Source organism: Squalius cephalus (assembly GCF_949319135.1).
Source record: "Squalius cephalus genome assembly, chromosome: 18".
Classification (NCBI taxonomy): Eukaryota; Metazoa; Chordata; class Actinopteri; order Cypriniformes; family Leuciscidae; genus Squalius; species Squalius cephalus.
Genome location: NC_137139.1, coordinates 29,355,290 through 29,383,219, shown reverse-complemented (window position 1 = coordinate 29,383,219; position 27,930 = coordinate 29,355,290). Strand labels below are relative to the sequence as shown.

At 36.9% G+C, this 27,930-nt stretch overlaps 1 protein-coding gene across 2 annotated transcripts in view; it reads right to left on the bottom strand.

Moving 5' to 3' along the window:
• Positions 1 to 1,052: 1,052 nt before the first annotated feature.
• nfatc2a (nuclear factor of activated T cells 2a) overlaps positions 1,053 to 27,930 on the bottom strand; it is a 33,863-nt gene continuing 6,985 nt past the window's right edge. For both annotated transcript variants that reach the window (XM_079849936.1, XM_079849935.1), the window contains exons 3-10: positions 26,576 to 26,744; positions 21,526 to 21,728; positions 21,232 to 21,404; positions 18,350 to 18,490; positions 11,892 to 11,947; positions 11,643 to 11,775; positions 10,750 to 11,478; positions 1,053 to 3,067 (exon numbers count right to left, since the gene is read on the bottom strand). In XM_079849936.1, coding sequence (XP_079706062.1) covers positions 3,012 to 3,067; positions 10,750 to 11,478; positions 11,643 to 11,775; positions 11,892 to 11,947; positions 18,350 to 18,490; positions 21,232 to 21,404; positions 21,526 to 21,728; positions 26,576 to 26,744 — 1,660 coding nt within the window. In that variant the 3' untranslated portion in view covers positions 1,053 to 3,011. The remainder of the gene's footprint in view (positions 3,068 to 10,749; positions 11,479 to 11,642; positions 11,776 to 11,891; positions 11,948 to 18,349; positions 18,491 to 21,231; positions 21,405 to 21,525; positions 21,729 to 26,575; positions 26,745 to 27,930) is intronic.

Sequence of the window (27,930 nt, the reverse complement as noted above, 5' to 3'; positions counted from 1 at the left end):
CCGTGGGCACGATTTGTTAAACCGAGGGAACAGTTTGAGAATTCGTGAGTACGGTTTATAAACTGAGCGGACGGATTGCAAAAGCGTAGCCACGGATTGTTTTGTTTTCCGTTGTACTGGGATAAAGATAAAGTTTTTAAAAATCGTTTAAAAGAATAGCGGAGTCCACACCACAACTAAAATAATAACGACACAGAGGACCAATATCGTTGGAATCACTGTTTTTCCAATTAATAAACGATCAAAAAAACATGACCAATCAAAATCCAGAGCTCGTGCATTTAATTGCAGCGCGCGTTTAACAGACGCGGCTGGTTTGTAATCTGGATTATGTAATCAGATTCCAAAAATTAAGTAGGCTACTTACTGTACAATTAGATTATATTACGTTTTATGTTACGTTTTTTTAGGTACGTTACAAGTCACCGATTTCAATATGACTTGAATAAAAGGAGTATCTGATTTTAACAGTGCTTAAAGGGTTAGTTAACCCCCAAATGAAAATTCTGTAATTAATTGCTCACCCTCATGACGTTCCAAACCCGTGAGAGACCTTCCTTCATCTTCGAAACACAAATGAAGATATTTTTGGTGCAACGTTCTGGGAACGTTATTTTATAGTTTCAAACTATATAGCCTACCGCGATTACTTGGTTCTCAAAAATAAATAAATAAATAAATAAATAAATAACCAAACGGGAATCAAATACTAACATTAGGGGAACGTTCTGTGTTTGCGGGGTTATGCTTCTAGAGCTCACTGGCTTCATAAGGGAGAAATATCAGAGAACCAGACATACAAGCGAGTGAACAAGAATGATTTGTTTCTTTAAAAGATTTGGTCAAAAACACCACTACTGAGAGCATTCTTTATATTCTTTATTATTTTTAGCATTTAAGAAACTTTTTTTTTATTTTTTATTTTATCTATATGTTTTAGATAGACTTTATTTTAATATACAAAGACATATGGTGAAAGAAGTGTCTTGGAAATGAGGCAGCCCACAGTGAGTAAATGCAACAGGTCTTAGAAAGACTCAAAAGCAACGAGAAACTCTTTAAAGCTTTCTGTTTTATTGCTCATGTCCTCAACTAGTAGCCTTTATTCGACAAACATGAACACGTCTAAACATACAGGTTAGACATACTTAAGCCAAAACATGAATATGATCATGACAAGCTAATGAAATAAAAAATATAAATGGATTCTCTTTAGGCACTGACAATCTTATATTAATATTAAAAACAATTAAATGCAATTCGTCAATATGCAGCAAAAGCTTTGGCAGTTCATATATTCCCAGAGCCTTGGTTATAAGATATTAAATGGCAAGAGAACAACTGATTCAGTTCATATAAATATTTCTCTTCCAATTCTGACTGAAAATCTGATTCTAAAAAATAAAAATTATAGAAATAGTCTATACACTTTTGAAGCAGTCTATTTACAGTAAAAAGAAAAGGTTTACATTCTGAAAATAGTTGTTTTGTTGTGCCCACTGTACACTGAACAAAAAACAGCTCCTTTGAAACAATAGCATCATTATTTTTTACAATGTGTCCCAAAGGAACACAGATACCTTTTAGATAATACTTAATACTCTTAATAATTCAGCCAAAATTGTAAAGACATATAAAAATATCCTTATCCCTTTTTTCTTTTTTTTAAAGTGGGCTGGATTGCTTTCAAAAATATTTTCAAAAAGAAGCCTTTGAACACAAGCTGATGCTTCTTAATTAATGACTTTCTTTGTTGCTTGAAAAAAATAATATTTTTGTCAGTTTGCATTCAATATCAGAAAACGAATGTGAAAATGTGTTACAGAGACATGCAGAGGGTATCTACTGTAAGTATAAATACAGATTTCCATGTTTTGAATGTTATACATTAACACACACGCACACATAAAATATATTTGCATATCATAAAAGCAAAGCTGTTATTGTTAAAAAAAAAATCTCCATGAGATCTGTAGAGAGATACATCCTAAATTTTAACACAAGACAAAAAAGTAAAACAGATGGAACTGGTAAGGTCACAAGTACATAAATACGCAATAATAAAATATGATAACTATTCAGTTTTAGTATGGGATGAAGATGTTTCGAGAACCTAAATGTAGTGCAGGGCATCATGGGCTCTGACTTGACACAAGGTACATGTATTTCCATTCATTTTTGGTTTGCTGGTTCTATGTTTTGGTAGTATTATTACAGCACCGCAGGCAAAGGCACAATATTCAGTTTTCTATTTACATCACAAAGAGGAAAATGGCACTTCATTGGTTTTCTTAACTGTATTACTACAAACAAATCTCATTTTTCTGAAAAACTTTGTTTTTAAGAATTCCCTTCATGAACAGTGCATTTACTTATAGCAATTTGAAATATTAAGTTCAAGGCATTTCAACAATTTAAATTTGGACTGATGTACACGTGGTTCATCTAATACAAAAACAACAACTATTCTTAAGCAAATATATTAAAACATTTGCAGTGGTGTGATGCATTCATCCACTTTCCCTTCAGAAGTATATGCAAACCACTTGTTTTGGGGAATATGACGGACAGTAATGGTTTAGTCTCACAGATGATGAGGTTATTGCTCAAAATACACTAATCTGAGTGAGTTCATTTATGTGAGTCAAAAGGCTATGGAAATAAAAACCCACAAAATGGAAAAAAAATTGACTTAACTCCACCTGTCCAATCCAAACTGTTTATGAAGGCTCAAGTCTCTGACAAGTTTGACATATGAGATCAACATTGGCCGACTTTCAAAAGTCAAATAATAGCAGGGAAATTGAATACCATTTGCACATCAACACGCTGCTGTTCCTGTGGTTGACTGAGATGGATGTTTGGTTAAATGCGGTCCATGATCCAGTTTTTGTCAGGGGTGACACTTGACCGGGCCGAGACATCGCTCCTGCTCTCACGTGTCCCGCTGAAGGCAGGGGAACGCCGATACACTCCAGGGGTCCTGCTCGCTTCCCGATCAGGGGTTTCCTCTATGTCTGACCCCTGCCATGCACTCCTGTCAGATCCTTCCTTATGATCTCATTCACTAGAGAAAAGACAGAAAAGAGGAACATGCTTAAAAATTAAAGGAAAGAACATCTGTTCAGAACTCTTCAGAACTGCCATTTCAAAGTGGGGTTCAAAAGTCGAGACAACAAGTAAAAATGCTTATATTTTAGATTTTTTTGTTGTTGCAATAAATAATGTGGAATTTCAAAAATTTCTTCACAATCCTGCATCATAATTTTACTTCTTTTTTTTTCAGATTGAATATATATATATATATATATATATATATATATATATATATATATATATATTTGTTAATAGATGTATATATTCCTTAATATATATATATATATACACACACACACACCGGTATATACATTACATTTTAATATAATTATTAGTACAGTCAAAACAAACAATCGCAAATAATCGCATCTAACATAAAAAATTGTAAATGTGTGTGTGTAAATATACTTTTAAAGATTTTTATATATTTTTTAAAAGAGGTCTCTTCTGCTTACCAAGGCTCCATTTATTTGATTAAAAATACAAAAAAGCAGTTTTTTATTTGACTGTTTTCTATTTTAATATATTTTAAAATGTAATTTATTCCTGTGACGCAAATCTGAATATTCAGCATCATTACTCCAGTCTTCAGTGTTACATGATCCTTCAGAAATCATTCTAATATGATGATTTGCTGCTCAAGAAACATTCATTATTATTATCAATGTTTTTTGATTGATTTATGTATACACACACACACACACACACACAGTACATTTACAGTATACACACATATATTTACGTGCTTAAGCGATTTGATAGCACTAATAATTATACTAATACATATTTCACAGACAGGGTTTAGATTAAGCCAGGATTAGGCCTTAGTTCAATTAGGACATTTAAGTAGCTTTTATAAACGTGCCTTCGAAAAAAAACATTGCTGATGTGCATCTTGAGACAAAACAATGGCTCTGACATATTGTAAGATACATCAGTGTCAGTTAAAGCAGCATAAAACATGCATTTTAGTCTGGGACTAGGCTTAAGCCTTGACTATGAAACCGGGTAATAATATTGAGAATCCGGCTGTTTTTGACAGGCTGAATTCAAGTATCATAAGCTGCAGTGACAGTGACCGGCCACTAGGTGGAAGGGAATAATCTGACAGAACAGGCTCAGTGAAGCCCTTGCATTGGCCATCACTTCCTGTTGTTTTACAGGGGGGCATAAATGGAAACTTTTACTGCCTCTTCATTCTAAGAATAGCAGCAGGGCACTGGGGCTGTTAACTCAATCACAACACCACCACACACTAGTCTAGCCACAACTCAGACATGAACAAAGGTCACAGGTATGATCAAATTATTTGAATGAGGGAAAACACCTGCATTGCTGTTTGAGATAAGTATGGATCAAAATGATGACAAAGTCACTGATTGATGGTACAGTCACATGGTAGACCAGGGTACTTCAAAGAACAGGATGGTTTCAAATGCATGGTGATATCCAAAACACTAGAGTTTTATCATAGTACCATTTAATTGTTCAGCCAAAGGCACAAGTAATGCTATAATTAAAATATGTTGGTTTAGGACAAGAGATTCCATTTATTATATATCCACCATTCACCTTGCATCTCTTCAGCCACTCTACCTTTACGCATACTGTACTTTGGCTTGAAAACTCAAACAGCATAAAGATAATGTGGTCTGACCTGATTGGCAGCATCCTCAGTGCCCTTTACTATCAAGGCAAGACACTTCGGCCTGGAAACCCAGAGCACAAGTCATCACTACCTCAATACACAGTGCCATGCTGTTTGTTTGTTATGATGGATGAGCTGGAATAACAGGTGTAGCATACAGATTCTCTTGAGGGCTTGAGCCAGATGTCTCTGACACGGTGCTGAGTGAATTATTGATGGTCAGTCTGAATATTTAAGATAACAATAATAATTATAAACCAACCTACATTAAACTATTAGCTATGAAAAATGCAATTTTATGTTTTAGCAAACAGGCAACCAATCAGCTGCAACCAATTGTAAAGAGCAATGGCAATGTCAAACGGTAAAAATGCAAAGTTTAGAGCATGGTAAAATGTATGCACAAGTAAACATCAGTGCTAACTGGCCAACCAAAAATTAGATTAACCACACTGAAAGTATTGCACAAACAATGTTTGTTGTGGTAAGAGCTTGCGTTCGAGGAGAAGGAACTCGACATTCAGCTGATTTCCCTATTTGAAGCTTTAATAGTGTAAGGAGCACAATGGCACAAATATAAAGGCCCAAACCAAAAAGATTGATGGATCTTATAGCCTGAAATGTTTATACCAGCTAAAAAGGGACAACGGATGAAAATTAGCCAGTGTTGGCTAAATCTGGCGGATTTTACATAACTTGTTATGCACTATTAATGTGTACTGTCGCTGATTGAATAAATAAAAAGCTCAGATACGATAATAGCGTGCCGCACGAGTGCTATTTTTAGACCGCAAGGCCGCGTGACGTCAGCAACGTAAACCGGAAGGGGGTCAACATAGAAGCGCGCTCGCTTATGATTCATGCTAGTACTGCTTGTTTTCTGCCGGTTATCCCTCAAATAAGAACATGCCGAGTAAACACTGCTGCTATGGAACTTGCAGAAACGACTCCAGACACTATGACCGTCCACATATGAAGATATATATATATATATATATATATGATATATATATATATATATATATATATATATATATATGATATATAGTTACTTGTAGGTGCTACTACTGCCTTGAATGACATGTATTTATCATAAAAGTCATATGTAGGCCTACTTTCTTAAAATACTCTTATTTAAATATGTAAGACATGTTCAGCCTCTGCCTTTTTCTAGCAAGCCTGGTCATGCTACAGGTAGGCCCTAGATCTGACAGATTTACTTTTTCTGTAGTAAGGAAACAGCCTTAGGGGGGAGGGTAAAATAATTGAGAGAATTTAGATTTGATATTAATTAAAAATTAAGTGTTGTTGGTTGTGACCAAGTAGCATTAGCGATTGCTAAACAAAAAATAAATACATTAATAATAATAATATAAATTACCCCCAACAACTGTCAGACGTAAGACAACCAGAGGACATAGTATATATGACAGACAGGACATAGGGTGGTAAAAGATAGCTTGTTGAAACTGCAAAATGTCACTGTCAGTGGCGTAAGGCGATGTTTTTTGGGGGAGAAATTCTGTCGATAACAATCTACCTCTGGATCAGGTCGGCTCTTTTTCCCATCTTTTTCAGCCCTCTACACTCAAGCCATCTCTTCAATTGAATATTTGTATGTTCTTCTACTTCTATACCAGTAAATTTGGCACCGGGGACATCATTCTCGGACAGAGTTAGCAGGTTTAGCTCAGCAGACATCTCGTCCGTAAACTGTTTACATGCGTCTAGCATGAGTGACACGCGCGAGTTTGACCCCCCTAGCAACCGTCGCTAGCTTAATGAATATTAATGAGAAAAGGTGACGTATATCGTGCGGTACGCTATTGAAGGTTAACGAATCATCTTGAATAAATAAATAACCCTTGTATTTTGTCATCTTTAAAAAAATAAAAGGCAAAACAATGTATATTTAAAAAATATATATTTGTATAAACAATGATATATAATACTAAATACCTTATTCAAGAAATTTGTGATTATAAGGCTAAAAATAAAACTTCTCAGTAGAATCTATAACAGCGCAATCAAGAAAGCCTTGCGGTTTTAATCATCCAACACTAAGTATGGGAGCACTATGAGGATGACATCTGTTTTTCCCTCAGAGACTAATGAAGAGCAGATGAGAGAGGAATAAACTGGTAGTAGCGGGATTCAGAGGTGCTTTATCAGCGAGAAAAATAATAAATACGAGGCCCTGCAGACTTTAGATCCACTGATGGAACTCCTTCCAACACCCAACAGCTTAAAAGCAACTGGACTTTTTGACATGTAGAAACGAGATCTTTACAACTTCTGAAAAAAATATAAGTGGTGCTTCGCTGTGCAAAACTTGCTTTTGTACATACATAGAAAACCATGCAATGTACAGGACAGAGAGCTTATAGGGAAAGTAATGAAGGGCTGGCACACACTGATGGTTTTAGCTGTAAAGGAAGTGTACAGACTGGGCGGTATAATAGGTGAGTGTCTGGCTGGAGGGACCTTGACCAATCAGAAAGCTTGTTTACAAACTAATGGTGGAAAGCAAGACAGAGCATAGTAGATGACTCAGTCTGCACCTCAACTATGTGTGCAAACTGTGCATGTACTTAGCTATACTTGAAGACAAAAAAAGATGGCAAAATCTGTCAAAGCCACTTTTAGGTATGTCTGGGTGAATAAGCAATGTCTTTTATGTACAAAAATGTTAAAAGTTGCCTAATCATTATTATTAGCTTTATATAAAAACAATAGAAGTCCTCATTTAGATTGCAAGGTAGCAGGCGTGTGTATGTGGATCATATATGCTGTAAAATAGTGTAAAGACTATAAGAAAAGTCATACAGCACTTGATCTACTGGCTAGTGTGTGTGTGTTGGGTAATGGGCTAGCACTGAGTTGTAATAAAGCCACAGAGCAAGTGTAAAGGACAGGAAGAGTCTACACCGCAGGTCTGACTGTTTGCTCGCCAAAACAGAGTAGTTTAAAAAAGCCAAACCAAAAATAAACTAAACTATCGAGACCTCCTTCGCTTTTAACTCTGCCTTCAGACCATGTTAAACTCTACAATCTACAGATGCTTTTTATTTCGAACAACACTTTTAAAGTACAAAGCTACATCTTATCAGGACACCATTTTCACAGCCAAATACCCAATGGCTTGGCACACACACGGCCCAAAACTGGATGCAAGTGATCTGAAACTAATGTGCACGGCTTACGTGCTCTATCTAAATTATTCCTGCTGCTCTCTCCAGCTGGAAGAACTTCAACTCAGGCTTTCTAGGCTGGAACCGAAGCCTAAGGCGAAAAAAGTTGAGCCAGATGAGCACTGGAAGATTGGCCAATGTTGTACCCTCAAAACTCTAAGCCAGTTTGGCTGTTTTTCTCAGGGTAACACTTGTTAAGGGCCGATGCGGAGGTGACATAAAATCAAAGGTGATTTTTGTAAAAGTAGTCTAGTAAAAGATCATAACTACTGTATCTTGCCAAAAACGCCAGTTTGGACTAGTATTAATTTGCATGTTAGCCTAGACTGGTACCAATCTAGTTAGACCACCATTGCTAAAACTTTGCTGATGGAGCTGATCGAACAAGTCTAGCTGGTTAAGCTTGTCAAGACGCTGTTGATTACAAAAGGTCTAGTATTTACACAAAGATGTACTTAACTTCCTTTTCTTGCTATTGAGAAATGTAAAACATGCATGTTCATAATGAAATAGATGAAGGTACAGTTTCTTTACAGAAAGCCAACCACAGAAACCTTGATGGCCCCTTCAAAAAGCCACCATCGAAATTCTGAGTGAAATAGACATATCTGCATGAGTCATATTAGAACTGGTTGTGTGTGAAGGTCTTGGAGGACATCAAACGAAGTGATGTTAGTGGGTGGATCGCTACACACTGACACCTCTGCAAGCAAAAGCAACTGGGACTTTTTGTGGTCGTCATCCTTCCTGCTCTCAATGACCTGGACTTTGCGCCCCATCTGCTCTTGGGTTACTACCGGTATCACTTCTTAAAAAGTAAAACTGGAGTCACTATGCTTCTTAACTAGATTAACCAACAAGATTGATTTACAATAAGGTCATCCAGCTTCATTATAAAGAACATGCCGAAACCACTAAGGTAAAGCGACTTGTTGCAGGGTCAATCCCACAGCTGGAACTTGAGGTTAATTGTCTTGCTCATCATGGGTACAATGGCAATAAACCCAGCCTTACAACTTGTAGGATTCTGCAACCTCAGTGAATAACTGTGGCCCAACAGAACAGACTGTGTTTGCAACAATTTTGAGTCACAGTGGTAAAGTAGTAACCTCCTCGTTATCGTGCTTATCGTCAAATATACCACTCCAGTCCCGAATTGTTGCAAGCAAAGTGTGTTGTGTGTGGCCAGTTATTTCTTGCAGTGTTTACAAATATCAGCATTTTCTGTCTTGCTTTAAGGGGCCTTAATGAGGGAATTCACTAGCAGCTTTATGAGTTTACCAGAGTGGTGTTAAACTCTAATGGGGCTACCAGAAATTTTTGTACATAAAAAAGGGGGGCTACAGGGATTCCATAGAAAGGTCATAAACCAGCATCTTTTTACGACAACATGAAAGGTTCTAGGTCCCGTTAATCTCATAGTAACTCTCTAGTACCATGTCTACAATTGTGGTGTTGCTATTAACTCAGGGAAACCCTATTTGAGTATGCAGAAGAAAATCCATCTTTGGCTCTCGGTCCCACTCGCTTCAGTTTTTCCATCCAACATGGCCCTTTCCCTTTCCTGCTGACTCCCACCCATCACTATCTTGTTCAGATCAGGCTGCCTTTCTGGATAAGTGCAGCAGCTGCAAATAGGAGTTCTGTGCTCCAGATTGGCAAGAGCGCGACCTGTGGAAAAAAAGCTAATCCTCTCGCAGGTTCCCCCCACAGTATTGGGGGGCGCGAGGCCAAGGGGAAGCCCTGGCCAAGTATAACAAACAAAGAGGCTTTCCCCAGCTCTCCCAGGCAGCCCATTCCACTGTTTGACAATGGGTTGCCATGGCACTTGTTTTGTGAATCATAACACTGTCAACATGTCCAAGAAGTTTTGGAGCTGCTTGGTTTTCTTTTCCTTTTTTGTTATTTGCAAGGTCGAAAAAGCACCCATTTCCTTGTCAGATACAGTGCATAGAGAACCCCCTGCACGCAACATCATAAACCACAAGAGAAACTCTGACCCCCTGAACTCCCAAACTGCCTTACAGTAGTGACACTGAAATCTTACGCCTTCCCTTGCCAGTATTCTGCATCGTGGTTTGGCCATTTTCATTATAAAAAGTCATTATAACTCGACTGTTTTTTTGACACAATTGAAAAACAAAAACAGAGGGTGTGTGTAAGGAAACGTGTAGCCATATCCATCTAATTCATTATGGTTTCACTCTTCCTGAGTAATGGAAAGTATACACTCAAACCCAGGGGCACAAAATATATCTTTCGTTCATTCTACTTTATATAATACAACATTTCTGGTGTCTTGTTGTCCTTGGGTCATACAGTATGTGTGAGAACCCCCCCCCCCCCCCCACCCTTAAATGTTAAGAAGATAAGACAATGAGACAGACTTGACAAGCACTCTTCCTGCTATTGTCTGAAAGCAGAGAAAATGTGCTTGGGGACATTTCTAATGGTACATTAACACATTGTCAGTCAAAGAATGTGACTGAATGGCTCTTCCCTACATTTGGCACATTCCTACGGCCACATATTTTTACGGGGAATTTGAAAGCATGTGTCAATTCACATGCATATGCATTTTTTTATTGTTTCCCAATCAGTACGCTTAAAACAGTGAAGAAAAGCTGTTATTCTGTCAGTACTGTGGAAGCTTGTGTCACCAAGACAAATTCCTTGTATGTGTAAGCATACTTGGCAATAAAGCTCTTTCTGATTTCAAAAAAGTCTTCAACTACATTTTTTTTTTACAAAACCGCATTTAATTACGAATGCCTAACCATTAGAACAGCAAATGGTCAACCTGCAGTTACTCACCATCATCAAGGTAGGCCTGATCCAAGTTCTCCTGCTTGACCGTGACTCGTCCAGGAACACTGGTTCTCGGCTCTTCTGCGGAGGAACATCTCTGGGCCTCTACTTGGACAGGAGGTGACCTGTCTTTGGCCACTCTCTGGAGGAAGGGCTGCTGTTGGATGACAGTGGGGTAATTCTGAGGGTGCTGGGGTGCCTGGGCTGGTACTGGTGAACGGTTTGCCCCTGTAGCTTGGGGACTATGCTGGTTATAGCCCTCACAATAAATGATGTGCTGATGTTCTGGGGGTGGTGGGGCAGGGGGATCTCCTCCTCTGAGCAGGTGGTGGTTGGTGGGTGAGAACTGGATAATTGAGGGATGCTGGTTGGAGGGATGTTGGCCACCCAGGTGAGGGGACTGGGCTGGGGAACCCGTGTGGACCAGAACTGAACGATGGGAGTCTGGCATCATAGTGGCTCCCGTCTGAGAGTAAATAGGACTGCTTGACATGCTTTTTCCAGGACGGGCGTACAGTATGGCTTGGCTCTGCTGCTGAAATCGGTGGTCCGGAGGGGAGACACCCAGGCGGGCCTGCTGACAGGGGACGAGGCCAGGCACCAGGCCACTGTCTGGGGTGATGACCCCCCGATGGTTATAGTATGGCTGGGGAGACACCCCCAGCATTTGCGACATGGAATAACCCATCCGACCAGATTCATATTCATCCACTGGCTCAGTCTTAATAGACGGAACTGGGGAAGTAAAATGAGAGAATATCTATGATGGAGTATTCAAAGTGCACATATCATGGAAAAGATAAATAATACTCAATATACTATATGCAAACTGAATCTTACTGAAACATAAATCTTAAAGGTACAGTATCAAATAATACGCCTAATAGCCACATAGGTACCTGGTAGAGGTGTGTAGGTGAAATGCTGAGGCTGACTGCGCTTCCGTTTCCCATTTATTACGTAGAAGTTGACTTTGGCTGGATGGCAAATGGATGGGTCTCTATATGGAGGCACCTCAATGAACAGCATGCTCTGTGAATGAGAGAATAGTTTTATTGCTGTATCTATATAGACAGTTTACAAGAAGAGGGCTGAAAATAGACCTTCAGGAAGTTCAGTAATTTATGTAATGCAGGCGCTGGACTTACTGCCTGACTTTTGTCTTTGTCAACTGTGGCTTCCAATTCCCAAATCTGCTGTCCATCTGGAAATAAAAGGAAAAAAAAGTTTAATTAAATATGGGTTGCCTAAGTAAAGTTGAGATTAGTTAAGTTTAACTGCATAACCATTATGTAATACCCATGCCAAAGCTCTCATTTATCAGTAAATAATTGATGTAGGCTCCTTAATGGCTAATTTAAGACCACTGGAAGAGTGTAATCTTTGTTCCTTAATATATATATATATATTATTTATTAAACAAACCATCTAGCATCACACTCATGCTTAAAGTCAAAGTTCTTCCCTCAGTTGTTTGGGAAAATACAGGATTGGCCAACCGTTCTCACTGGCACACACTGCTTCCTCCCCTTGTTCATAATGACTCAACTTTGTTTTGATAGGTAAAGTGGGTGATGAGTTGTGGGTTCATCTGTCATATCTATAGGTCATAGGGTACTTGCATAATTCCTCGCCTACAGACTGGTTCCCATACTGCAGAGATTGCATTTGGCACAAGTCAATCACATTTCTACCCACAGTTCTATCACACACACTTCCACAGACACTGATGACCTCATGACTGCCAGTCTGAGCATGTAGTGTATTTTAAAAGTGACATGTCAGTATGAACTCAAACCTCTCTCTCATCAACTTATCTAAAACCAAATTATCTGAATTGTGCATTCCTAATCCCAAGTATCTTTACATAACAGCTTACATTGCATTCTGTCTTCCATGTTTGAATTTCTCAACACTGCATTGGCTCCCTATTAAACATCGTATAAATGTAAAAATCTTGCTGATTACTTACAAGGCACTAAATGGTTTTGCTCCGCAGTACTTGAGCGAGCTCTTAATGCATTATATTCTTTCATGTCTATTGCAATGTCAAAATTCTGGCCAGTTGATAATACCTAGAATATCAAAATCAACTGCAGGCGGTAGATCCTTTTTCTATTTAGCACCAAAACTCTGGGACAATCTTCCTAGCATTGTTCGAGAAGCGGACACACCCTGTCAGTTTAAATCTAGACTAAAAACACATCTCTTTAACCTGGCATACACATAGAACATTATAAATTTCTATTATTTAAATCAGTTAAATGATTGTTAAGCTGCATAAACTAGGTCAGCTGGAACCGGGAACACTTCCGATAACACCCAATGTACACCTTACATCATAAGAAGAATGGCATCTACACTAATATTAGTCTCTCCGTTTATCCCGAGATTTTAGCCGGAGTCAGCCGGGCCGTATCCAGATCAGATGGAGGACCTGTGTCTAGACACGATCACAGCGCATCCCTGAAGTGTCAGCAGAGATGGTGTCAACTAGACTCCCCCCTCAGATCTTCAATCAAGATGGAGCTGGATAAATATTCTGAATTTTCCAATCCAATCTGACTTCTGACCTGTAATGCTGCCTGAATAATAATCATACACTGTTCATTCGTTGGCCAGAGGAGAACTGCCCCCCCCCCCCGACTGAGCCTGGTTTCTCCCAAGGTTTTTTCCTCCATTCTGTCACCTGATGGAGTTTGGGTTCATTGACACTGTCGCCTTCGGCTTTTGGCTAGCTTAGTTGGAGACACCATCACTGAATATACTTATGCTGGACACTATTTTCTTCTAGATCTGCTGAACAGCCGAAACAAACTTTGTTGTATTATTTTCCTGTTATCACAGTAAATCTGCTTTGAAACCACCTGTATTGTAAAAAGCGCTATATAAATAAAGGTGGCTTGACTTGACTTGACTTTATACAGAAATCCAAAAACCATAGTAATATAAGTAAACAACACATAGCAAAAAATATCTTTAAACCAGAACAGAAAATAGCATTCCTACTGAATTAGTCATTAAACCAGGAACGATTTTGCTCTGTATCACAGCAGCATGTGGGAAACCCCTTTTTGGGCCGCAAATAAGAGACGTGTGGCTCAAATGAATCAGCAGCACTAGCTAGGGGGATTCCACATGCACTGCCAGGATAATGTCTTAATATTGCTTTATGATCAAACTGCTTCGTTTCACCCACAACAGGTGATGAGTGCTTCTTCCTTGGCCGTTCTGTTTGTTTGGAGTTTGTTCCAAAGCTCCTTGTTCAGGATCCCATGGGTTTGCTTTTTACTTTTTCTAATAATTAGCCGTAGAAGCTTTGAGAGTGGAAGCCCAGCAAGGCATACAGAGCAAAATCAGCAAGAGCCAGCAAATCTCCAACCAAAGACAGCTGTCTCCCATTTCAGAGATTTCACAGTCACAATGCTCCTGAACGCAACAAAAATCAATGCTCGTTTATGTTCTTCTGTTTCTTATTTTTAAGAGTAAAAATGCAGTAGGCTATACAGTGGCCCCAAAAAGTTTTTGGAGTTTGAAGCCACTCTTAAAAATGAATATATGAATGGCATTGCATTAGATAAAAAAATAAATATTTTTCATTTTGAATATTGTTATAATTCAAGGCCTAGTAGATTTCCTTTTATTAAATGTTTTGATTGAAAAAGTCAGTGTGCTTGCACAACCTTTTTGGTTTTACACTGTTATCTATTGCAATGATCTAATGCAAACACTGTAAACCCTGACGCTAAAATAATTAATTGGTTTGAGTAGGGCCAACTTAAATTATACAAATTAGTTCCATCAAATGAACTTTTATGAGTATTTAGAACTTTCTATTTCTTTTGAGTTCACAAAACGGACACATTTTAAGTAAGTTGAATTGTTTCATTGTTTTAAGTTCTATGAACTTGTTTCTTTTAATTTAGACAAACTTAAAATTGAACTGAAACTGGGCTGGGATTTCTATTTCCTGGCATGCTTTGCCATGACACTCAAAAGGGAGAGTAAATGCTAAAATTGTTATATAGTTTTTTCGGTGTAAAAATAGTAAGATAGTATGCTATTTTGAACACTGCCGATAAGTTTTACTGAACACTCCTCTGTTTTCCATTAGTCAAACAGCCAAACAGATTAAAATAAACAGAGGGGGAATATTGAAAATTATATGTGATAAATTACTCCCACTCAAATCGTTTAAATCCTGTATGATTTTATGACGTTAGTTACAGAGAGGGGGTTAGACACAAAGAAACACTGAATTTTCAACAAAAATAAAAAAGCCTAAAAAGGACTTGATGAGTCACAGCTCTTTTCTGATAGACTAAACACATTAGCCTCAATCAATAGATCAATAAACAGAACTTTGCATTCTACCAAAACGAACAAAACCTAGACGACACATGGCGTACATCAATAAAACAACGTAAACAGCGGTAGAGAACACAATGGGTGAAAAATAAAACAAAGTTTTAAAAAAAAGCAGCAACGGGAATTTTGAAGGTTGAAGGAGCACTTTCTAATCACACAGCTGTGACTGGATTTTATTTGCAAGCAAAACTGCCGAGTGCCACCTGTCCGAGGCAAAAAGCAGCATCAATAAGAGCAAGTAGTCATAGCACACACACACACACACACACACAATCCATCTGCCGCTTAGCATGCATGAAAGAGCACAGTGTGTGGGAGTGCCATAACAATGACACCTGCAGGCAAAAGGCTCTGCCACCAACACCACAGCAACCTCTAAAGACCCATTTGATTCACTACTAAACGCACTTCTTGTAAGTCTGATGACTTTACAGACATTTCACTCTTCAAGATCTGATTAAAATCAATATAGAACGGCTCCTACAACCCATTTTACTTTCATAATGTGATGCATTTCCCAACGCAATAGGATATTCAATGAGGAAACACTGTAAAAACTGGAGAAAAAAAAAACTACCAGTGTGAATGACGCTCAGGACAATTGACGGAACTGTCACGGCACGTGTTTTTAAGCCTTGCGAATTTAAATATTAAAGCGCAAGAATTTTAAGTTCTCATTCACTTCTTCTAATTCACCCGAAATTATATCAAAATGCCCGTCTCGGCATGTATCCTTGTAAACAGTCTGTTACAATATGTCTTAAATGAACATAAACAGTTTGCGTAACAGTATATTGGATCTGTGCAGCTCTTCTTAAGGTGACAGTAGCCTAATATTCCTGCTGCGCTGCTGTTTCAATGTTAATCAAACAATTATTCACTACTCTTGAATAAATAACTTTTGTAACTTTAATAAGGATTAATGTATATTTAATTTATACAATGAAGAATATATTTTAGATATTTGATTACTTTATTTCTGTATTTCTGTAGTTCAAATAAGAGAGCAAGTAACAAATATTGAAATTGGCCAGTGATTGTCTGTTAAAATCGATATCGGCCAAAAAAAAAAAAAAATCCTATTATGTATTATGCACTAGCATATTGATGGCCTCAAACCTTAAAGACATGAACTAAAAGCCAAAAGAAACACATTTTAAATTCATGTGTACTTTAATGTAGATGTTAAGTAAAAAATAATAATGAAAATAGAGAAAGACAGGTGAATCAATCTGATAATGACAGTGAAACTGGAACCTGGCGAGAACGTAGATGAGCTGCTGTTCTGTTTGTACATAAAGCTGACACTGTATTCAGATCCGAAATCTAAAACTGCATGCAAATGTGAGTGAAACAGATTAGAAAAGGTCACAATTCAAATGAAAGCCTAATGGTCTTTTGCAGACCACTGTCATTCATAAAGTTCATTGATGAGTCTGAGTGTGTCTGCAATTACATAGTTTTATCAGCTGTTTAGTTCAACTACTTTATTATGTTAATTTCAGATAAAACAATGACTCATGAATATGGAAATAGAATGAGAAAACAGCCATTTCATGTTACACTTTTTGTCCTGTATGCATAATATTATTTGATCAAATATGCCAGACAAAAGAGCAACTACACATGTTTGAACACAAAGGCGACACACTCTTCAACAAAAGCGCCACCCGCACACTGAAAAAATAACAAAGAAAGGACAGTGAAGCTTTTCCTCTTATCTCCAAAATAATGCAAATTGTTGATGGTAAATTGTCGCCATAGTTTGCCTCTCAGTGTGATTCAACAAACAATAAGCACAAAAACAGGTGACATAAAAGCGATAGTAGACATGAAAACAACAAGTGGGTCGAATGAAAAGAAAATGTTGAGGCCTGATATCAAAAACATTGTCTTTCGGACTTTTATAGGTAATCTATATCCTAGTGTATTCCCAAACATTGACAATTCACTTCAATTGAATCGCATACAAGTTTTTGTTCAATAAAACAAGAAATCCCTCCTCATAAAATATAATATGACCAGCAAATTATAAATAGGGCTAGAAAGAGCAAATCATAGTGCATGCATGTGTGTTTCTTTGCTAACTCACTGCATTTCCTTCCCCAACCTTTAACAGGATGCAACAAAATTGACTGGAATTAAAAGTACAAAGTACAAAGTATTAAGCGTCATTTCACTGGGCTGTGACGTAAACTAAAGACTATTAACCATATATTTTAGCTTGTCTGATAATGAAAATGATTGCCTGATTTGATTACACTTTTAGTAATGACAGTAGTGCACATAAAACTAGCACATAATTCACTTCTGAGCTAATCTATTCATATATACTTTTGCACACACACACACACACACACACACACACACACACACACACACACACACACACACGCACAGTACTATGCAAAAGTCTTAGGCCACCATTAGATGTTGTTTTAGCAATGGTATAATGACCCTATATAATTATTTCTCAGTCTCTTTATTAGAATATAATCAGAAAATACAGGACATTTGTACGCAGTATTAAAAAACAGAAAAAAATCTGGAAAAAAAAAACGCTTCAACAGACTAAAGTGGCAGGTATTTAGTGAACTCCCCTTACACTTGAGCAATAGCAGGAACCTGACCCTCTTAAACCTCAATGGAATGGAAAAGGACTGGAAGGCCAAGAAAACTTTCAAAATATATGAGAAGTTTCTCAGAATTTCTTGTTTGAGAAACTGGAAGAAGTCCAGGATGTCACACTGAATACTGATTTGTGCTTAAAAACAGCCATTTTGTTCTGAATTTATTTATTTTTTTACATTTTGTGTACATATTTTCTGTATTTTCTGTTTGTATCTTAATAAATAGACCTGAAAAATAAATATTGGATGATCATTAAAACTTTGCTAAAACAACAAAACTGGTGGTGGCCTAAGACTTTTGCACAGTATTATATCATAGAAATGTAAAAGTACTATGCCAGCAGTACTTAATACTTAAAAGAGGCTTTAGATAGTTAAAATGACCTCGCCTATAAAAAATAACAAGCAAGTAATAAACTACAAGCATTCAGCATGTTCAGCTCTAACTTCCCGTTTTAAAACATAATATGTTAACACAGGAAGGAAATTGAGAAGGAAGGAATTGCCAAGATTATACCTCATAATCTACACAGAAAATGTAAATAATGTACAATTTTCCCATGAACCTGCAAATATACTAGGCCGAATATCAATCTTTTAGCACTTACCATGAGTCTTCTCCATGAAGATCACCTTGGAATCTGCGCTGAAGTTCTGGCCGGTGAGAATCATCTGCTGGCCTCCAAGAACCGAACACCCATCCATGTCCTGCTTCTCTACCATGGGCAGCTCGTGGGCAGACCTCTGGGCTATAGAGTCAAACAGGGAGAAAATACAGAATTTAGATGTTTGGACTGAATTTAATGTAACAGGTTTGAAGAGTGGCCCACTAACTGAAGAGTTACTAAGAGCCCTATTACAATTGTTCCCTTGAGCGAGTCACTTAACCCCTGCTTGGTCCACGAAATATTGATTCTGCAATCAATAAGTCACTTTGAAAGAAAAAATGTCAGCTAAATGACCGATAAAATGTTTTCCAAAAAGGCACTTAACCTCAGGTTATTTTAAAAGGATAAAATAAAATGATTAAAAAAAATAATAATAATAATTTATATACAGGTGCTGGTCATAAAATTAGAATATCATGAAAAAGTTGATTTATTACAAGAATTCAACTTAACAGGTGAAACTAATATATTATATAGACTCATTACATGCAAAGTGAGATATTTCAAGCCTTTATTTGTTATAATTTTGATGATTATGGCTTACAGCTTATGAAACCCACAAAATCAAAATCCCAGAAAATTAGAATATTACATGAAATCACACAGTAATTAATTACACAGTGATACCATGGTCATTGAAGCAGGTTTTGGTTCTTTTGGCAGTGTGGGCAGATGCAAATCCTGCTGGAAAATGAAGGAAGCATGAAGTGCTCTGAAAGTGTCCTGGTAGACGGCTGCGTTGACTCTGGATTTAATAAAGTCCTCTTTTCTGATGAGAGCAAATTTTGCATCTCATTTGGAAACCAAGGTCCCAGAGTCTGGAGGAAGAATGGAGAGGCACACAATCCAAGATGCTTGAAGTCCAGTGTGAAGTTTCCACAGTCTGTGTTGGTTTGGGGAGCCATGTCATCGGCTGGTGTTGGTCCACTGTGCTGTCCACTCAACGCAGCCGTCTACCAGGACATTTCCAGAGCACTTTATGCTTCCTTCAGCAGACAAGCTTTATGGAGATGCTGACTTCATTTTCCAGCAGGATTTGCACCTGCCCACACTGCCAAAAGAACCAAAACCTGCTTCAATGACCATGGTATCACTGTGTAATTACTGTGTGATTTCATGTAATATTCTAATTTTCTGGGATTTTGATTTTGTGGGTTTCGTAAGCTGTAAGCCATAATCATCAAAATTATAACAAATAAAGCCTTGAAATATCTCACTTTGCATGTAATGAGTCTATATAATATATTAGTTTCACCTGTTAAGTTGAATTCTTGAAATAAATCAACTTTTTCATGATATTCTAATTTTATGACCAGCACCTGTATATATATGTACATATAATGTATAATGCTGTGATTTTTGCTTGGGATGCCCTACATTTAAATTGCCTACTAAATTATACAAGCCAGAATAAATAATAATAATAATAATAAACTATGATGTTAGTATGCAAGTCATACAACAGATTATGAAGATATCATATCAAGACATCAAAATCTCCGGGAATTCATGCATTTTTTATTTGCATTGGAATTAAGAGGCTTTTAACTAGGACAGTTAGCTAAATTTGCTTCAGCCAAATTGACATTAAGCCATGTAAACAAAAAGGCAGGTTGATCCAGCATATTAAACGCCTTATTTATTTATTCTAGGCTGATGGAGTATTAAATCCTGTTTTACAAGATGAAGTTTATTGTCACAATATTAAGGACATGCACTCATGAAACTTATCTATGATATAATATCCGCAACATCAACTTTGATTAAAACAAATACGAGTGACCTTTAGACAGATGTGTGGCGCGCCGTAATCTGAATTAATGAAGCGTACGCTCTCCTCTTAAATAATACAGCTTGCAACCTGAGAACAGGGTTAGATACAGTACATCTGCAAATAGAGCAATGATATCTCAGTGCCTGACAGAAAAGATTGAACTTCCTAAAATAGAAAAAGGGGGTTGGGGAGTTTATCAGGATCATTTTAAATTCATTCCTCTTTTGCTCCGTTGAACTTGGTTTGCATCAAACGAAACCTAACCGAGGAGGAAGCAGAGCAACCAGACAGAGCGGTAGAATTACATGTAAGACAAAGCCACCTGATATCTAATAAGAGCATGACAAATATTCAACCAAAACCCATATAACAACATTCAGTCGCTGAACCCGTCAGGTTTAAGCCATCAAGAAAAATAAAGAAGAAAGTAAATAAGGCCCATTTTTATTTCATGTTGATTAAGTACACTCAACCACCTAAAATTGACCTGTAATGCTTTTGTATATTTTCAGCTTTCTTTAGTGTGTAATGTTGCTGTTTGAGCATGAAAAAGGTCTACTCCAAGTCACTCCAAAGGAGTTATTCTATATATCAGTAACTGTTTCTGAAATGACTCGAGTCTTTATTTTTCTTCCGGGAACGAGCACGCCACAATATTCCTCATTTAAATAATTCCCACTCAAGGCACAAGCAAAATAAAGGGACGAGGCCTGGTTGAGTTAGTTAGTAGTGTGTTGAAACTCACGGTTATGGTTAGGGTCGGGACATTTCCAAAACACGCTCGAAGCGGTTGACCAATCAAAACACTGATGATGCCGACCAATCAGAGCACATTGTGCTTTTCAGAAGGAGGGGCTTCATAGAGACTAAACAGAGCGTTACTGACAGACTGGGAAGAGAGGTGCTGCAGCAATGTCAATTATGGTGAAAATAATGTGTTTCTTTAACATTCAAGCATGAAAACCTATTCTTGTAGATACCTACTCTAGCAGAACCTATTCTTTGTTAAAGGGTTTAATAGGACTCCCTAAAGTCTAAATGTACTCACAGCATTCAATGGGATGCGAAGCAACTTGCAGAGACATATGTTGACCTCCTTGCTGGGGAATGTGAATACGAAATACCAGTCGGACACGCGTGTTTTTACGCCCAATGTCCGTCTCGCCTTTCCGGAGCTCGATGTCTGCATTCCGAAGCTTGAGAATCCCAGCGCAATCAATTCTGGGAAACATTAAAAAGCAATTTCTACCATGTTAGTGTGCACATTTAAAACCAAAAAAGTGGAAACCATCATGTTAAATGCATTTATCTGAAAGAACCATCATCCATAAAGCGTACTCACATTGCTTTCATGTTATTCTTTGGCTCAAGAGGAATTTCCAAGACTTTGGTGCCGTTGATGATCTTCTCGTAGCTGGTGGTGGTGACGGTTTTGCCGGTAATGCGATGGACCTGATAGAAAGCGTGAGGCTTTAGGATTCGCTCGTCTGCCGTGCCAATGAAGATCTGCAAACCAAGCGGCTCCTTGCCCCTGTATCCACGTAACTGCACACAGGAAAGTGCAAAAAGTCAGATTTTCTATTTGAATGCATTTTAAAACGTAATTTATTTCTGTGATGCAAAGCTACATTTTCAGCATTATTTACTCCAGTCTTCAGTGTCACATGATCCTTCAGAAATCATTCTAATATGATGATTTGATGCTCAAGAAACATTTCTGATTATTATTGAAAAACCTGATTGTGGAAACCATGATAGATTTTTTTTTTCAGAATTTTTGATGAATAACACATACAACAATTAACACTCACCAAGCGAGTAAAAATCGGTGTTAGCGAGTGTATGAAACGGTGTCACTCGCCAGTTGGCCGGTAACATTTTTATTAATTCTACTAACAATGCATGAACTTGAACAAACGTGAACGATGCTCGGGACAGTTGATGGGCCAGCGCTGCATCGTCACCAAAGTTTAAGCCTCGACAATATTCAAGGTGACGCAAAAGGGAGCTCATTTCGTTACTAAATTGCAAATAATAAACTGAGCTCTCGTTCATGTTTTCTTGCACTTGAGTGGACAAATTCACACAAAATTGTCAAAAAATAGCAAATATACTAGTAAACATAGTCGGTTATGTCTTACGTGAACGTAAACAGTTGAGAAAGTAAACGCATGTGTATCAGTATCAGTATATTAGATCTGTGCATTTGCTCTTAAAGTGACAGTAGCCTAATATTCCTGTGTTTTAATGTTAATCAAACAACAAAGGACAAAGAAAAAAAAAATCACTCACTGCTTTTGATTGAATAACATTTGTAACTTTGATAAGGATTAATAAATCAGGATGTTTATACAATGACGACTATGCAGTGTTATTTTGCATTTGCTTTATTGCTTTATTACTTTTGCTTATAATTTGATCATTTGTTTTTTATTGTACTACTGACTGTTTGCTTGTCTTTAATATTTAAAATTTATATTAGTTAGGCTAGCAGTTTTGCTGTAGAATCGAATTTGGAATAGAAAATTGTGAATTTTTACTGCCATGTAAAATGTTGGTGTCATTACTGCCTATGGCTGGTAAAACATATTTATGGCAAAATGTTAGGCCTCATACATACATATATATAATAGTGCGGCCGGAGCAGCTATTTCAGCGAAGGTCTGCTCTCCTGGTTGGGAAGCACAGACCTGCTGGAAACATTAGCATCTCCGAAAACCTTGAACACAAGCCAGAAGGGTGTGTGCAGTCTGCAAACGTCTTTCCTTCACCGATTCATCTCCTTCAAACTCTACAGGAAACCAATGAGTCAATCGCGAGCTCTGACTGTGGCAACGTTTGTGGCCTGGGTCCTTCCAGTGTCAGTTGATTGATTGTGGAAGATAAACTCTTAAATTCAAATCAAAAACTGAATGAGTCTGATATGGCATTCTGGAAATCATACGGTATTAAACCCTCAGGGATGTCCACAGTGGCTGAGTGCCCAAATGGTTTATGCATATGCAGATGAATGTGAAATTGCACAGATGCATCTTAGTTTGTGTATGAATTCCTGCACTGAAGGTTAATAATTCAGAAGGGCTTTCAAATCCTGTTCGACACAGAGGCAAATGGGTCACATTTTCATATGCAAAACATGGCATGTCCAATGAGAAAAACAACTCTGGCCTTGTCATTTTGTTGTAGATGAGTTAGATAATGTGCAAAACAAAACAGGGTTTCTCGAGCTACCTTTTAACTACATGCATTTCACAACGATTTTTGGAGAGCGTAATTTAAGGGGGGATTTAAGGATAAAGGGCTTTGTGCAGGAAAAGTACAAGTTTTGATTTAATATGAGGGCGAAAAAGCTACTTGATAATTTATCGAGCTTAACTTTTCTGTTGAAACAACTTGAGGTTAACTAATTGTAGGGACAATCCCTGCAATTAAAGATAAATGCATTGCTCAAGGGCACTTTGATGGCAAAGCAATGATGGTCACTTTTACTTCATATTGAAACTGCAACCCTTGTAAATGGCAGTTCATATCCTTGAAAATCCCAACCTCAGTTTTCTTTTCCGTGTTGATATATTTCCTTCTGAAACAGACAGTTTAGAGCATTTAGAGCTTTTGTTAAATAACCAACTAACTAAGATAACTAAGTGTATGTCAAAACCACACATGACTAATTGTATGATAAATGAAAGCACTAGTCACTATCAAAAAAATACACTTCAGCACTTCCTTTACAAGTGACTGATTGTAGAGAAAAATGGACTATTGTTGCTACGGTCTCATTTTGCAATTTACTGAAAAAAATTCAAATCACCATGACAAGACATGCACAAGCAGAGTCATGTGAATACTGAAAGCAGATGACACATAAAAGCAGGTAACAAATTTGATGTGCACTCTTAAAAAAAAAAAGAAACGCGTCTACATCGGAAGGAAGTGTGCAGAAACCACAGAGCATGAAGATGCAGCTAAATTTACTCTGGATATCAAAAGCACAGTGAACAGGGCATGTGTCAACATTACAAATTCATGTTTGATGGACAAAAGTGGGACAAAAACAATGCTGCATCAGATAAGGGGGATGAAATGTGTGTTTGGTTTAGTAGCAGTACAGTAAACGGATCTCTAATTGGCTCTTCATAAGAGAATATGATAAGTCCAGCTTAAAAGCAACATCTGAGAAAATAAATCATAAATTAAATATCTCTTTTTCTTCTAGGCAGCAATGAGATTAAATGGAGGGCAAACTGACACGTTTGCTTTGGTCACTTCCAGTGTTTGGTGGAATGCATTACTAAGTAATTAATTATTGTAATTGAATTACTTGTCCCTTGAAAAAGTAAAGTAAAGGGATTACTCTTATTTTTTTTTACAGCTATTTCTGATGTAATTGCATTAAATCTGTATAGGCTCTAGAACAATTCTATATGAAACAATAGTGGATTTAACATCAAAATTATTTAAAATATGCCATCCAAATAAATTTTATATATTTTTTTTCTAAAGACTGAATATCACAACATGTACTACGAAACATATTCGAGTCATATTTTATCGCAAAATAAACACATAAATATAAAAATTAAACTAATAAATAAAAACACATAAACAAATAAATAAAATCATCAATTAATAAACAAATAAACAAAGCTAGCATTAAATAAATAATAAAATAAAACTGAAATAAATAAAATATGATCGTACATAAACAAAACATAAATTTGAACAAAAACATTTTAAAAAATTATTAAAAACCTAAATAAATAAATAAATCATAAACAAATAAATAAATAAAACCTTAATAAAGTAAATTAATAAAACATAAAAAACATAAATAAATAAAACCAATAATTAAAACATGCATAAAAAACAAATAAACAAAATTCTAAAATATTTATTTTATTTTTTTAAACAACCTGTGCCTGTAATAGTATATTATTTATAGTATGAATAGTTTTAGTAATAACAATTTATTAATATTTAACAAACATTAATAATTTAGAAAAACTTTTTAGTAATAAGATGTTGTTTAATTGATTAAGATTGAATTCCATAAATACTGTCATTCTGCGTGAAACGTCTAAATGTGCCTCTTTAAGACACAGGTGAGTGAGTCGGGTACGAGAGCTGGGCCTCATGAATTGGGTAAACACGGCCGTTTCCATGGGCCATCTGAGAACCTGGTTGCCATGGCAGCTGGCGAGCGGTGAGTCAGTCGTGAGGTCGGAAAAGTAAAGTAGAGGAAGGAGCAGTCCTGAGTAACTCCCCGCCACGTGATTGGCTAGCGACGAGCTGCACTGACCACAGCGAGAGCCAGGGAATGGAAAGCATTAAACATTTTGGCTTTGCCAAGGCAGTCTGCAATCTTTACCAGAGCGCTGACATCGGAAGGATGCTGGCCGCTCCGCTAACAAGACCATTAAAGATGGTTTACACTGAGAGAGCAAAAAGCAACAAGAGGGCTTTCACATAAACTGTTACCAGAGCAACATCAAACTTTAAGTGGTAAACAAACTGAGCAATATCATGTGTCTTCAGGATACAGCTGCCATTACTGCGTCTGCAAAACCTCTGGACAAACTCAACTTCCTGAAGAGTTTCAAGCAACATGAAAGCAAATCTAAAAAGCAGTAAATAAAAATAAATCGCAATACCTTCTGCTGTAAAACCCCATGATGATAAAAATCTAAAAATAAAAATAACCACCATGAAAAATAACAAAAAATGTAATTAAATCGATAAATAAATAAAAAGTAAAAAAAAAAATATATATATATATATATATATATATATATATATATATATATATATATATATATATATGATAAAATATATCAATGTACAATAACTAAAATAAAAATGTAAAAGTAATGCAAATAAAAAAATAAAATGCTATTAATAAAAAAAAAAAAAAAATTTTTTTTTTTTAAATAAATACAATAGCAATAAAATAAAATACATATAACATAAATACAAATAATACAATTAAAAAATTTAAATAAAATAAAATAAATGATTGTTTGGGTGCTAGTTAGTAATTGAATCACCAAGTCTCTAATGATATTCTAGTCCATACTCATGGCTTAAAAATCCACATTATTTGAGGTTTTGTTCATGTATGTGGCGTAAACAGTGCTGAACGAGTTACAAGCTGACGTTTAAATAATTAGGATTCGAGATTTATCTGCAAGCACGACTTTAGGCTCATCTTATAGCATGCACAAGTAATGAAAGAGTGCATTCATTTGTGCGAGGGTGGATAAACGATCGGACAACACACAGAAGGGCAGAGGGCCATTTTCATAGGCCTGACCCTGGGGCAAAATCACCTCACGCTGCATAATGACAAGGAAATACCTTCACACGCACGTCTAGAAGACAGAATGAACACCCACCTGGACCACAGGGTGACCTCCAGTAGGGGCTTTGACCGCCCCTCGGCTGCCCTCGGTCTCATAGTGGGCTCTGTGGTGGGGTTTGGGCTGCACCTCCACGTGGAGCTCGTACTGATCGCTGCGGCTCGGCAGGGGCCACTCCAGGGGGGGCAGGGAAGCCACGGGGATGCTGGGAGAGATGAAAGATGATAGCCATGCTCATTTGCTTCACATATCCGATTTGTTGCATGAATAGAGCAGCAGGTGCATGAGGGTTTTACAGATTGTGTCGCCTTATACATGTTATAAGAGTGTGTGACTGATAGCAGATCAAACTACACACAACTAATAAATGTTTTTGAACTTGGATTTAAGTTCAAAACAAGTTTGGGGTCAGTAAGATTCCCTTTTCTTAAAAAAGAAAAAAGAAATTAATAATTTTATTCAGCAAGGACACATTAAAATAATTAAAATTGGTAGTAAAGACATTTATACTGTTACAGAAGATTTCCATTTCAAATCAATTGTTCTTTTCGACTTTCAAAGAAAGCTAAAAAAATTAATTAAGCAGCACTATTGTTTTCAACACTGATAATAATAATAAGAAATGTTTCTTGAGCAGAAAATCATCATATTTGAATGATTTCTAAAGGATCATGTGACACTGAAGACTGGAGTAATGATGCTGAAAATTCACAGGAATAAAATACATTTTATAATATATTCAAGTAGAAAATAGTTATTTTAAATTGCGATAATATTACTGTTTTTACTGTATTTTTAGAGACTTTTGAACATTAGTGTACAATTCTAAGAATTTTTCTAATTTAAGATTATCTGCACCGGCCAATAGCCATGCTTGCTCAGCTGATTGACAGCTTTGTCAACAGATAATAGACCAAAAATATTATACATTTTTTAAATAAATACTTTAAATAGGAAATATAGTACATTTGTGCATCGGAAAAAAGTCCAATATGAACATGAATAAATTCTGCACACTACTAAGGAACACTGAGTAATGCCTGGTACACATTGTATGATTTTGAGCTGTCCCCGACGAAAGATGAGCAATCGTGGCGATTTCTGTGGTCATGGCTACATCATACAGTGAGAGAGGTTCACGACTGTTGTTGTCACGGTCTTGCGACCAAAGATAGTCTGTGATCATTTTCGAACAGATTTAGAAATCCAGCATGATCATCACAGTGTGTTTGCTTCTACGACCTACGTCTACTGACTAGCCAATGAAAATGCAACATGAAATGGCGTATTGATAAGAGCGACTTGGCGCTAAAACTTAAAACTACTCACCTCAAGCTTCATTTGCAAAAGTGTCGGCCTCTTTTTCCTAGCCATGACCACATCCATATTCT